Source organism: Carcharodon carcharias, chromosome 13 (assembly GCF_017639515.1).
Source record: "Carcharodon carcharias isolate sCarCar2 chromosome 13, sCarCar2.pri, whole genome shotgun sequence".
In the NCBI taxonomy this organism is placed as follows: domain Eukaryota; kingdom Metazoa; phylum Chordata; class Chondrichthyes; order Lamniformes; family Lamnidae; genus Carcharodon; species Carcharodon carcharias.
Window position 1 is genome coordinate 2,326,018 of NC_054479.1, and position 12,959 is coordinate 2,338,976.

Sequence of the window (12,959 nt, forward strand, 5' to 3'; positions counted from 1 at the left end):
CTGTTTATAACGTCCAGTCTTGACACAGAGAAAGCATTCAGCTCCTCCTGCTGGCAGCCTTTGCGTAGGTGTTATCTGTTGGCGACGCATCAGGAACATTTTAGCATAGGTGGAAGACATCTCCCTGCTCCTTCAGCAGTTTTGGCAGGCTTTTCAGTGGACAGAGTTTCCTACTTTGGGCCTACATACTGGATAGGCACCTCCTGAACCGCAAGATCTCCCTGAATAACACCCCAATTCTGCTGTCACAACTTCACCTGCCTCACAAAAGTTTCAGCCTTCTCAAGGTCAAATCCTCTTTGGATGGCGACACATCTGACAGTACATTGTCAAGCACGCCGACCATGATGTGGTTGAGAATCAACCCGTGCTTTAAGACTCTGTAACCACAAGTACTAGCCAATCGATACAAATTGTTAATACAAGAATCAATGGATTAATCCAGCCTTTGGTCTCTCAGGTTGAATCTTGCTCTACGACTAGACTCTTCTTAGGGCTTAAGTGCTTATTGAAGGCCCCCATAACCTTGTTGTAGGATGCAGAGGTCTCCTTGATACCTTGTCATGCCACATCATCAGCTATGGCCCCAACTGCATGTAAAAGGGTACAGATCTGTTGTTTCAGTGTTTTTCCTTGTAAACCTGAAGCCGTTCAGTACCTTCCGAACTGTATCCTCTAGAGCTCTCATTGTTGTCCTTGCTGCAGACCCTCGATGTATTGGAAAAGCTGCGGGAGGGGTAGTGGCTGTTCAGTAGCTGTTAATATCGTGCACGTCTCACTGTCCCTCACAGAGGTATGTTTGTTTTGGTCTTCTTTGTTGTGAAGTTGATCTGTTCCAAGTTCTTTACCTATGAGTTACCAATCTGTAGCCTCAGTTTCTTAAACTGTGGCTTTCAGTGCTGCCATCATGTTTCAAAGAGGTTTCACTGTCACCATGCTTCGATCTGTTACCATGTCTTGATGTCTTACCACGCCTTGATGGGGCTTTGCTTATTCTATAACTTGATAAAGTCAGGATTTCATTTTTCTTGAAACTGTTTATTAAGAACTATTTACAAAGGCCTCAGGGTGAACACGTGGTTTTTAGGACCCAAACTGTTCTGTGTCCAGCTCACTTGGAGCCTCTTGGTCATCTGAATCTTAATGTCATGCTTACATCATCAACATCATGGTCTCATTAAAATAATCATTAACCCATTACTCTACACATCCAAAAGACAACTTCTCCACATAAACACTCCCTTAAAACTGTACTGAAATATCAGATTGTCTCATATGCTCAAATCTAGCAGTGGGACTTGAACCCACAACTTCTAATTCCTAGGTAAAGATGCACAGATTTGCACTTTAAAATCTGTATTTTAGATATATATTTATTACATTTCAAACCAACACAGTTAGTTTTCCCTTAAATGCTCCACATGTGCTTGGTGTTGGTTAGACTGAAAAATCATGCAATAAATCATCAAATTACTTTTTCATTTCAGTGGTATCTGAAGATTCTTCTAAAAGGTCTTTAAGTTGTCTTTTTCTTTCTAAATTATCTTTTGCTTTTCTTTTCTTCTCTTGTTTTTTCCATTGCTGTTCTTGTTTTTGCTTCACAATTTCACTGTTTACCCCTTTGTAATGGACATCAAGTTTTTCTTGCAAAATTGTTCTGGCTATTTTTCTGTTCTGATCTACTGATCTGGTTTGATGGCACTGAAAAGGAAATGTACACAATGACTTAGGTAGCCTATTTATTCACTGTTTATGAATATTTAAACTTACATAACAATAAGAAGCATGATACTTCAATGTTAGTGATTATGTTGCCCCGAATCCACTTTATAAACAGCTACCTTCACTACAATCCCAGATGGAACATGCTTCAGCACCACACAGTTACTGGTTTTATTGGTTGCTTGACCTCCAGGTCCACGTCCTCGGACAAACTGTTCAATTAATTCATCTTCGATCACAACAGGCAGGTTGAGAAAGCCTTTTTTCCCAGCAATAGGCATCAATAAAGAAGTATGTTTGACTTCCAGAAACGGTTTTGCTGAACTGCTTGAATTCCATTGCCGCACACAAAGTGCCTGTGCTCTTGCTAATGACAGTAAGAAATTGTATAAAATGGAGGAAGTCATTGGGTGCAGACCTTGAATTAAGATGCAAGTTTTCTGAAAAATACAAATTCATGTTAGTGAACATGTTAAAAAATAAATAAAGGGAAGCAGATGTTGAAATGCTGTCTACTTACTTTTCCTTCTGCTATGATCTATGCTCCTTTTATCAGCTATAATTTTTTATTCCATTCATGGGAAGTGGGCGTCGCTGATGAGGCCAGCATTTATTGCCCATCCCCTAATTGTGAGCTGCCTTCTTGATCGCTGCAGTCCATGTGGTGTAGGTACACCCACGGTGCCGTTTAGGTAGGGAGTTCCAGGATTTTGATCCAGCAACAGTGAAGGGATAGCGATATATTTCCAAGTCAGTGTGGTGAATGGCTTGGAGGGGATCTTCCACGTTGTGGTGATATTCCTGTGTCTGTTGCCCTTGTCCTTCTAGATGCTTATGGTTGTGGGTTTGGAAAGTGCTACCTTAGGAGGCTTGTTGAATTCCTGCAGTGCATCTTCTAGATGGTGCACACTGCTGCTACTGTGCGTCAGTGGTGGAAGGAGTGAATGTTTGTGGAGGGGGTGCCAATCAAGCGGGCTTTTATGTCCTGGACAATGTCAAGGTTCTTGTGTGTTGTTGGAACTGCACTCATCCAGGCAAGTGGAGAATATTCCATCACACTCCTGACTTGTGGATGGGGGATAGGCTTTGGGGAGTCAGGAGGTGAGTTAATCGCCGCAGGATTCCTAGCCTCTGAGTTGCTCTTATAGCCACAGTATTTATATGGCTAGTCCAATTCAGTTTCTAGTCAATAGTAACCCCCAGGATATTGACAGTGGGGGATTTAGTGCTGGTTATACCAATGAATGTCAGGAGGCGAAAGCTAGATTCTCTCTTGTTGGAGATGATCAATGCCGGGCACTTGTGTGGCACGAATATTACTTGCCATTTGTCAGCCCAAGCCTGGATATTATCTAATTGGACATGGGCTGCTTCAGTATCTGAAGAGTTGCAAATGGTGAACATTGTGCAATCATCAGTGAACATCCCCATTTCTGACCTTATGATGCAAGGAAGGTCATTGATGAAGCAGCTGAAGATGATTGGGTCTAGGACACTACCCTGAGGAACTCCTGCAGTGATGTCCTGGAACTGAGATGACTGAACTCCAACAACCACAGCCACCTTCCTTTGTGCTAGGTATCACTCCAACCAGTGGAGAGTTTTCCCCCTGATTCCCAGTTTTGCTAGGGCACCTTGATGTCACAATTGGTCAAATGCTGCTTTGGTGTCAAGGGCAATCACTCTCAACTCACCTCTGGAGTTCAGCTCATTTGTCCATGTTTGAACCAAGGCTGTAATGAGGTCAGGAGCTGAGTGGCCCTGAAAGAATGCAAACTGAGCATCGGTGAGCAGGTCACTGGTGAGCAAATGCTGCTTGATAGCACTGTTGATGACCCTTTCCATCACTTTACTGATGATTGAGAGTAGAATGATGGAGTGGTAATTGGCCAGGTTGGACACACCCTTCTTTTTGTGTACAGGACGTACCTGGGTAATTTTGCACACTGCTGGGTAGATGCCAGTGTTGTAGCTGTACAGGAATAGCTTGGCTAGGAGCGCAGCACATTCTGGAGCATATGTAGTTGGATGCAGTGTCACTGGACTGATCATCTGTCCTGGAATCTTATTGTCTGCCAACTGTACAATCAAATATGACTGTCACATTTGCTTAGTTCTGTTATTGTACTGGCATCATTTCCCATAAAAAATACCTTGTTTCTTCACATTTCTTGTCTTGACCCACTCTATCTTCTGATACTGAATTCTCACCCATAAGCCTAACCTTTCCTGACAAAACAGCATCACAAATAATTAATCCCATAATTTATGTAGAATGATAAAAAGCTAACTTATTTCAAAGAAATTTACTTGCCTTAATGAATTCCTGTGGTAAATACTACCCTGCAGGTAAGCATGTCCAATCTAATATTTTACTGTCACTGAAAGTTCTGACTTTATTCCTGCAATTACTTTGCTAGTGCTCATTTTGCAACATATACTTGCTATTTTCATAATTTGTTACCATCGCATCCTGAAGATCCCCAAATTAGTCACTTCCACGTTCAAACTCAATCCTTCTCAACCAGACATTTTTGTCCCTCTTAATTTTCTGTTCTCGTTGTAAGCTGTCAATTCTATTATGATACCACAAAAAACAGCCGTTGATACTCCCACTTACTGCATCTACAGTATTATTTGCCACACCATTAAATTTATTGCACTGGTTGCATCTGGATTTTAATTTAATAGCCTCCAAAATAACTTTAGACTGGGGAATTAGCACCACCCAAGCTTGCTAGCCAAACTCTCATGACCTCTACTTCAAACTGACCAATTATCAAAAATGTTTGTCTATAAGCATATTTTGTTTATCTCAGAAAAGACCATAAATTACAAATGTGTATACCAAAATTTTAGTTTGGATTAACCTTGTATCCAGGCTGAGATGCAAAGCTTGCTCCAGGCACAAATTGATTCTTCCTGCTCCATTTCAAAGCACAGTTGCAGACCAGCATATTGTGCAACTAGTCCACTACAGGATCAGTCTTTAAAAAGTATAAAGAAAGCACAGGGAAAGCCAGTATTGGATTATCTTTAGGAAAGTAGGGTGTCATTATTTTCAAAATAAATCAATTATTGGCTAATTAAAATGTGACAGTTATGTAGTTTACAGTCCCCTATACAGAGTGGTAACAAATAATAGTTCTTCATTTTAGAAGCTGGGTAGTGATTGTGACAAATAAACACATTGCAGTTTTTGTTTTCATGGCCAATAATAATCATAAGCTCACAGTAAAATATATTATTAAAGGTTGCATTTTCTCTCACTTTAGGAGAACAACTTTGTGGACTCTTCAGCTTTTCCTAATGACATCACTTGTGATTATTGATAGGCTATCTAACCAGAGCAAGAGGGAATTCAAGTCTGACCAGAGCACACGAGAAGTTCATATGCACTTTACAGCAGGGATTTCTGAGTAGCAATCTTAAGCGAGAACATTGGCCATTTTCCCTCTAATATAAAAACAGAAAATTCTGGAAAAACTCAGCAGGTCTGACAGCATCTGTAAAGAGAAACAGAGTTAATGTTTCCAGTTCGTATGACTCTCCTTCAAAGCTTTTCCCTCTCTCTGCCTTGAAGCAATAAAATTAACTGAGGTATGTCTACATGTCATCCAATAGAAATTGCTGACTAGCCACAAATGTGGTTATGGTGACACTGTTTCAGCCAAATATACCAATCTTTGTAGAAATTGCCTTACGTAAATTCACAAAACAGTAAATGCACTCCATATATACATATTTATTTCATAAACATCTACCATCGTTGAGTAACCAAGGAAATAAAACACTCAATTATCAAAAACACTCATGCACAAACGCTGCTTTTTGTTTTACAATTTTACCATCAAATGCATGAATAGTGTTAAAAGTATACATGCATACACAGTGTGCTAATAAGAATACTAAGATCACAGGTCCAATGATGGTGTCTATTACTAATTTTTTAATGTAATTATCAGAAATGCAACTAACCACATCTGGATTCTAATTAGTTGAATATTTTACAGTTTGAGATCTCTGGCTTTAACCTTGCAATCTCTCTGCTACAGGGGATGGAAAGCACTTTTTAAAAAGAGCAACATTGCCTTATGGAAGAGTTTGACGAAAACAGTGAAAAAAAATCAAAACTAGCAACATAACTAAGAGGAAGAAATACAATTCTGGAAATCTGAAATGAATACAGAAAATTGCTGGAAAAACTCAGCAGCTCAGTAAGCATTTGCAGAAACCTTCCTTAACCAATAGCTCTGCAAGGAACAGTGTCGCTTGACACTGATGAACACAAACAGTAAGTTGAGGAGTTGGATTATATGTTTCCTTTACTTTTGTTAAAGTTAGACTTTATGATTAAATTATTACATTAGTTGTGCCTCCTTGCAAGGGGAAACTTGGACATTTTGCTGATGATATTGGGGTTGGCCTTAGGTAATTTGCTAAAAAGATATATCTGTTATAAGATATAACAGATAAATTAATGTTTCCAGCATAGGCCCTTCATCAGAATTGAAAGAAACAAAGAACAATACAAAAGGGGAAGTGGAGGAAACATAAACACACAGAAGAAAGGAAGAACGGGGAGAAGAAACTGAAATATACATGAGATGAGAAAGAGAATGGGTGACCGCCAGACAGAATAAAGGCGCTAGGCAGGAGTCCTCTGGGTCCATCACCCTAGCTAACAGATTTTCCATTTTGGATGCTGATGAGGGAGATGGTTTCTCAGAGGAATACAGCGAGAGCTACATGGCACCACGAGTGGCTCAGCTACACTGGGAATGGGGGGCAGTGGGGGAGAAAAAGAGAGTGGGAGAGCAATAGAGATAGAGGAGTCTATTGTAAGGGGAACAGATAAACGTTTTTGTGGCTTTAGAGGTGACTCCAGAATGGTATGTTGCCTCCCTGGTGCCAGGGTCAAGGATGTCACTGAGCAGAGGCAGGACATTCTGAAGGGGGAGGGTGAACAGCTAGAGGTCATGGTCCATATTGGTACCAATGGCAGAAGTAAAAAAAGGGAGAGGTACTGCAAGCAGAATATAGGGAGTTAGGAAATAAACTAAAAAGCAGGACCTCAAAAGTAGTAATCTCAGGATTACTCCCAGTGCCACGTGTTAGTGAGATCAGGAATAGGAGAATAGACAAGATGAATGCATGCTTGGAGGAATGGTGTAGGAGGGAGGGATTTAGATTCCTGAGGCATTGGGACAGATTCTGGGGAAGATGTGACCTGTACAAGCTGGACGGGTTGCACCCCATCAGGACCGGGACCAATATCCTCACAGAGGTATTCACTAGCACTATGGGGGAGGATTTAAATTAGAGTGGCAGGGGGATGGGAACCTGAGCGAGGAGACATAAGAGAGGGAAACAAAGATAGAAATAAAAGACAGAAAATTAAAAAGCAAAAGTGGAAAGCAAAGGAAACAAGGTCTAACAGCAAATAGGGCCATTGTACAAAAAATGTGTAAAATGACAAATATAAAGGCACTATATCTGAATGCACAGAGCAGTTGCAATAAAGTAGGTGAATTAATAGGTACATATAGATGTAAACGGGTATGATATAATTGCGATTATGGAAACATTGCTGCAGGGTGACCAAGGCTGGGAACTGAATATCCAAGGGTACTCAATATTTAGGAAGGACAGGCAAAAAGGAAAAGGAGGTGGCATGACATTGTTAGTTAAGGATGAAAGCATTGCAGTAATGAGAGGGGATATTGGCTCAGAAAATCTAGATGGAGGATCAGTCTGGGTGGAGCTAAGAAGGAACAAGGGGGAGAAAATATTAGTGGAAGTTGTCTTTAGGCCTCCAAACAGTAGTGGTAAGGTAGGGCATGGTATTAATCAGGAAATTGGAGATGCATGTAACAAGGGTGCTAAAGTAATCATGGATGACTTTAATCTACATATAGACTGGGCAAACCAAATTAGCAATAATACTGTGGCAGATGAATTCCTGGAGTGTGTACAAGATGGTGTTTTAGACCAGTCGTCGAGGAACCAACTAGGGAACAGGCTATCCTAAATTTGGTTTTGTACAATGAGAAGGAGATAATTAATAATCTTGTTGTGTGGGGTCCTTTAGTGACCATAACATGATAGAATTCTTCCTTAGATTGGAAAGTGACATAGTCCAATCCAAAACTAGGGTCCTAAATCTAAGCAAAGGAAACTATGAAGGTATGAGACTTCAGTTGGCTAAGATAGATTGGGGAACTTCATTAAAGGGTGGATAGGCAATGGCTAATTTTTAAGGAATTAAGGTATGCATTTAAACAGTTATATATTCCTTTCTGATGCAAAAACACAACAGGAAAAGTGGGACAACCATGGCTAACAAAAGAAATTAAGGATAGTATTAGATCCAAAGAAGAGTCATATAAAGTTGCTAGAATAAGTAGCACATCTGATGATTGGGAGCAATTTAAAATTCAGCAAAGGAGGTCCAAGAGATTGATTAAGAGGGGAAAAATAGAGAATGAGAGTAAACTTGCAAGGAACATAAATGAGGATTGTAAAAGCTTCTACAAGTATGTAAGAAGAAAATGATTGAAGACAGATCAAGGTCCCTTACAGTCTGAAACAGGAGAATTTATAATAGAGAACTAGGAAATAGCAGAGCAATTAAACAACCGCTTTAGTTCGGTCTTCATGGAGGAAGACAAAAATAACTTCCCAGGAATACTAGGGAATCAAGGATCTAGTGAGAAAGAGGAATTGAAGGAAATTAGTATTACTAATAAAACAGTGCTGGAGAAATTAATGGGACTGAAAGCCAAGAAATGCCCAGGGTACTAAAGGACGTGGCCATGGAGATAGTGGATCTATCCAGTACCAGCAGATTGGACAGTGGCAAATATAACCCCACTATTTAAAAAGGAGGGAGGGAAAAAACAGGAAATTACAGGCCAGTTAGCCTAACAGTGGTAGGGAAAATGCTAACGTCTATTATAAAGGATGAGATAACAGGACACTTGGAAAATATCAATGGGATTAGACAAAGTCAATATGGATTTATGAAAGGGAAGTCATGTTTGACAAACCTACTGGAGTTTTTTTTGAGGACGTAACTAGCAGAATAGATAACGAAGAACCAGTGGGTGTGGTGGATTTGGATTTTCAGAAAGCTTATGATAAAAGTCCCAAATAAAAGGTTAGTGTGCAAAATTAAAGCACATGGGATTGGGGGTAATATATTGGCATGGACTAAGAATTGGTTAGCAGACAGGAAATAGACAGTAGGAATAAATGGATCTTTTTCAGAATGGCAGGGATCAGTGCTTAGGCCCCAGCTATTCACAATATATATCAATGATTTGGATGAGGGAACCAAATGTAATATTTCCAAATTTACTGATGACACAAAACAACTTGGGAATGTGAGTGGTGAGGAGGACGTTAAGAGGCTTCAAGGCGATTTAGACAAGTTGAGTAAATAGGCAAATACATTGGCAGATGCAGTATAACATGGGAAAGTGTGATGTTATCCACTTCGGTAGTAAAAACAGAATGGCAGGGTATTATTTAAATGGTGATAGATTGGGGAACGTTGATGTACAAAGGGACCTGGGTGTCCTTGTACACCAGTCACTGAAAGCAAGCATGCAGGTGCAGCAAGCAGTTAGGAAGGCAGATGGTATGTTGGCCTTCATTGCAAGAGGATTTGAGTACAGGAGCAAGGATGTCTTACTGCAGCTATACAGGACTTGGTGAGGCCACACCTGGAGTATTGTGCGCAGTTTTGATCTCCTTACCTAAAAGATATATTTATACAGGGAGTGCAGCGAAGGTTCACCAGACTGATTCCTGGGATGGCAGGATTGTCATATGAGGAGAGATTGGGCAGACTAGGCCTGTATTCACTGGAGTTCAGAAGAATGAGAGGGGATATAATTGAAATGTATAACATTCTGACAGGGGTGGACAGACTGGATGCAGGGATGATGTGTCCTCTGGCTGGGGGGGTCTAAAACAAGGGGGTCACAATCTCAGGGTAAGGGGTAGACCACTTAGGACCGAGATGAGGAGAAACTTCTTCACTCAGAGGGTGGTGAACCTGTGGAATTCTCCACCACAGAAGGATGTGGAGGCCAAGTCCCTGAATATATTTAAGAAGGAAATAGATTTTAAAGGCATCAGGGGGAGAGACTGGGACTATGGCATTGAGATATAGGCTCAGCCATGATCATATTGAATGGTGGAGCAGGCTCGAAGGGCTGAATGACCTACTCCTGCTCCTATTTTCAATGTTTCTATGACACTGGAATTCTGTCACAAGGTCAATACTTTGCTTAGAGGTGACATGAAAACAAATACAGTATCACCAAAGTCACAGGTTTGTTGTTTTGACCAGATAAAATGGCTGGAACTGTCCTGAAAACACTTGTTTAATTAACTCTGTCCCGGGTAATAAAAATGCATTTTGACTAAAATCAGCCATGTTAAGATCTTGGATCTAAGGGCTTGATAATCTTTTAAATGAAAACCAAATCAACAAAATTGGGATAAATCAGGCACAGCCCCTAATTCAGGTCAGCTGTAAAACCAAGAACAAAGTTTAAAGGAAACTTACAAACTTTAAATCAAAATGTGATTAAAGGGGTCAACAAAACACCCCAGTCCCCGCGGTGCCCACCGAGCACGGAAGGCCTCGAGAGTGCCAGCAGACACCGCGTGCTCCTTCTCCAGGGACATCCGGCAGCGAACGTAGCCGCGGAAGAGGGACAAACAATCGGGCGGGACTTGATAGGGGAGACACTGTGGCTGGAGAGGCTAAAACACAGGGTCACAGGATAAAGGGGGGAGGGTGCAGTGTGTGTGTGGCGTGGGGGGAGGGAGGAGATGAGGAGAAATTACTTCTCTCAAAGGGTTGTGAATCTTTGGAAGTCCCTACCCCAGATGCTCTGTTGTTGAATATTTTTAAAGCTGAAATAACCGGATTTTTGGTGTTTTGTGGGACTAAGGGAAATGGGAGCGGGAAGGAAAGCAGAATTGAGGTAGATCAGCCATGATTATATTGAATGGCGGTGCAGACCCCATGGGCCGAGCGGTCTCCTCCTGCGCCTATTTCTCGTGTTAAACCAAAGGCCTGAAAATGACATGACCACCCCTTAAAATAAAGGGACGCTACTCCTTTAAATACCGCGCGGCTCCGCTCAAAATAACATTAGTCACCGAGCAAAGTTGATCACCCTTCTCCCTTTTTCCTTCGAAGTCGGGTAGTTGTTGTTGTTGTTGTTGCTCTGAGGCGCCGAGGAGACCAAGCGCAGAACCCGACTCCTGGGGGGGGGGGGGGGGGCAGGGGTGGGGCGTGCGCGAGCCCCAGCAGCCAATCGTCTTCTGCGGAACGGCTTGACGTTGGCAGCTCGAGGCGGTTGAAAATAAACGGCTGCGGCGGCTGCGCGCGTGTTGGGGATTCGGAATCCAACGGCCGTCCTGGAGTGTCGGGCGCAGCCTTCAGGACAGTCACTTCTTTTATTTAAAAAAGCAAGAGAGAAAAAAAAAAATCGCGCTTGGCAACGTTCGGTTTGAGTGGACTGGAAAAATTTGGGTGGAATCCATCGGGCGCTACATCTCTAATCCTGCGTCTTTTTCGTGAAGGAGGGGGGGAGGGTCCGGAATGCAAGCTGGCAGACCTGGTCGACGATTGACAGGTGAACCGGCCAGTCACCCAAGTGCGACTTACCTGGGGAACGTGCTTAAAGAGAACATTGAGGCACCGGGCAGCCAATGGGCGTGAAGAGGGGGGTGGGGCTCGGCTTCCTCTCGCCCGCCCACCTCAACCCAAGTGGGTTGAAAGGTGGCGTTGGGCCCCGGTCGGTGTTGTCAATGGGATTTTGTTTCCCTCACTCCCAGGGCCCGCTGCGCTGCTTGTGAACGGCACCGAACCCCCCCCCCCCCCCGCCGCCCCATCTGTTTAGTCTCAATGAGAGATTGCATTGGGTTGCTGTGTGGATGCGGTGTTTTGTTGTGTTGGTCACGATGGAACAGGACATCTTTCCAGGCTTCATGGATGCTGCTCATTTCCCCTCCTCTTCCTCCCCTCCCCCACCACCACCCCAGACCCACTGGTATAAAACGAAGGTCTAATTTTCATTCACTTGAAGCCGGAATTTTAAAAAAAAAGTTCATGAATTAAATTGTTGCTGCCTGCCTGCTGTCAGGAATATGCATTCTCTGCCTCTGCAAGTACCTTGCTTCATTTTGACCATCTATTGCCATCCAGCTTGGGAAAAGCTTGTTTGAGGTCCCCGCAGTCACGCCAGAAACCGAGCACCGACAGGACACAAAGTGCAGCGACTGTGACAGTTGGATCAAAATAAAAGCGAAAAAACTGCGGGTGCTGGAAATCATCGTCCAACTTAACATCTATGTTCCTTTTCAGTAGATGGCCCCCGAGTTTAATACAGAGAAACTCTCCGGCACATGAGGACCATGGAGGACTCCGACTCTGAGTCCGTGCGAACTGTTAAAGAACTGACCAATAATTCACCAAAAACTGCAGTTCATCAAGATCGTGATTATAATTCCGTGGCACAGCACGCAGATACTGTACGGCCTGCAAATAGGTATGGGGAGAAGACTCAACTTGGCGATTGTTAATCAACTCTTCTATCATGCATGGCTTTAATTTTTCATTGGTAAAGAAGATGCAAACGTGGAATAGAATAGCCAGTACACGATTGGATAATGTGCCATAGTTTAGCCAATGTAAGGAGTAATTGTGTGTAAAAAAAGAGGATCATATTCCTTTAGGAACAGGAGGAGGCCATTTAGCCCCTCAAACCTGTTCAGCCACCCTTGGCTGACCTGTGACCAGTTATCATTATCTCTTAGATTCTTTTTAAACATGAGATGTGGGCATTGTTAGCTAACAGTCAACCACATTGCTGTGGGTCTGGAGTTACATGTAGGCCAGACCGAATAAGGAGGGCATTAGTGAACCAGAAGGGCTTTTACGACAATTGTTTTGTGGTCATCATCAGACTTTTAATTCCAGATTTTTATTGGATTCAAATTTCACTGTCTCTCCTGGTGGGATTTGAACCCAGGTTCTCAGAGCATTATCCTTGGTGTCTGGAATGCCAGCCCAGTGACAGTACCACTACACACCTCCCCCTTTGCATGTAGTGTTTCCTAACTTCATTCCAGAAAGGTCTCTATCCCTAATTCTAGATTCCCCAGCTAGTCGAACTAGTTTCTCTCTACCTACCTTATCAGTTCCCCTTAAC

General features: G+C 42.4%; 2 protein-coding genes across 11 annotated transcripts in view; one reads left to right on the plus strand and one right to left on the minus strand.

Moving 5' to 3' along the window:
- Positions 1 to 383: 383 nt before the first annotated feature.
- On the minus strand, positions 384 to 11,010 carry mtrfr (mitochondrial translation release factor in rescue). Of its 3 annotated transcripts, XM_041203410.1 has the most exons (4): positions 10,903 to 11,010; positions 4,593 to 4,709; positions 1,842 to 2,162; positions 384 to 1,701 (listed from the first exon to the last, which is right to left on the minus strand). In XM_041203410.1, exons 2-4 carry the CDS (start codon positions 4,677 to 4,679, stop codon positions 1,471 to 1,473), a joined length of 639 nt encoding a protein of 212 aa, XP_041059344.1. In that variant the 5' UTR covers positions 4,680 to 4,709; positions 10,903 to 11,010; the 3' UTR covers positions 384 to 1,470. The 3 variants fall into 3 exon arrangements, with proteins under 3 accessions (XP_041059344.1, XP_041059345.1, XP_041059343.1); XM_041203411.1 differs by lacking the exon at positions 4,593 to 4,709 and having other exon boundaries at positions 10,903 to 11,007; XM_041203409.1 differs by lacking the exons at positions 4,593 to 4,709; positions 10,903 to 11,010 and adding an exon at positions 3,652 to 4,541.
- The window catches only part of LOC121286326 (M-phase phosphoprotein 9), a 91,535-nt gene continuing 84,437 nt past the window's right edge, over positions 5,862 to 12,959 (plus strand). For 3 of the 8 annotated variants that reach the window (XM_041203401.1, XM_041203405.1, XM_041203406.1), the window contains exons 1-2: positions 11,119 to 11,381; positions 12,116 to 12,296. In XM_041203401.1, coding sequence (XP_041059335.1) covers positions 12,154 to 12,296 — 143 coding nt within the window. In that variant the 5' untranslated portion in view covers positions 11,119 to 11,381; positions 12,116 to 12,153. Of the gene's footprint in view, positions 6,017 to 11,116; positions 11,382 to 11,669; positions 12,297 to 12,959 lie in introns of those variants that run through there. The other 5 variants (XM_041203404.1, XR_005944916.1, XM_041203407.1 and 2 more) reach the window with 5 other exon arrangements.

Coding starts and splice junctions, on each gene's coding strand:
- mtrfr (XM_041203409.1), bottom strand. CDS start 3,774: ATGATCAGTCCAGTGACACTGCATCCAACTACATATGCTCCAGAATGT. Junction 2,163..3,651: donor CAGTGTGCAAAATTACCCAG/GTACGTCCTGTA, acceptor TGTATTTTTCAG/AAAACTTGCATCTTAATTCA. Junction 1,702..1,841: donor CATCTGGGATTGTAGTGAAG/GTAGCTGTTTAT, acceptor TTTCCTTTTCAG/TGCCATCAAACCAGATCAGT.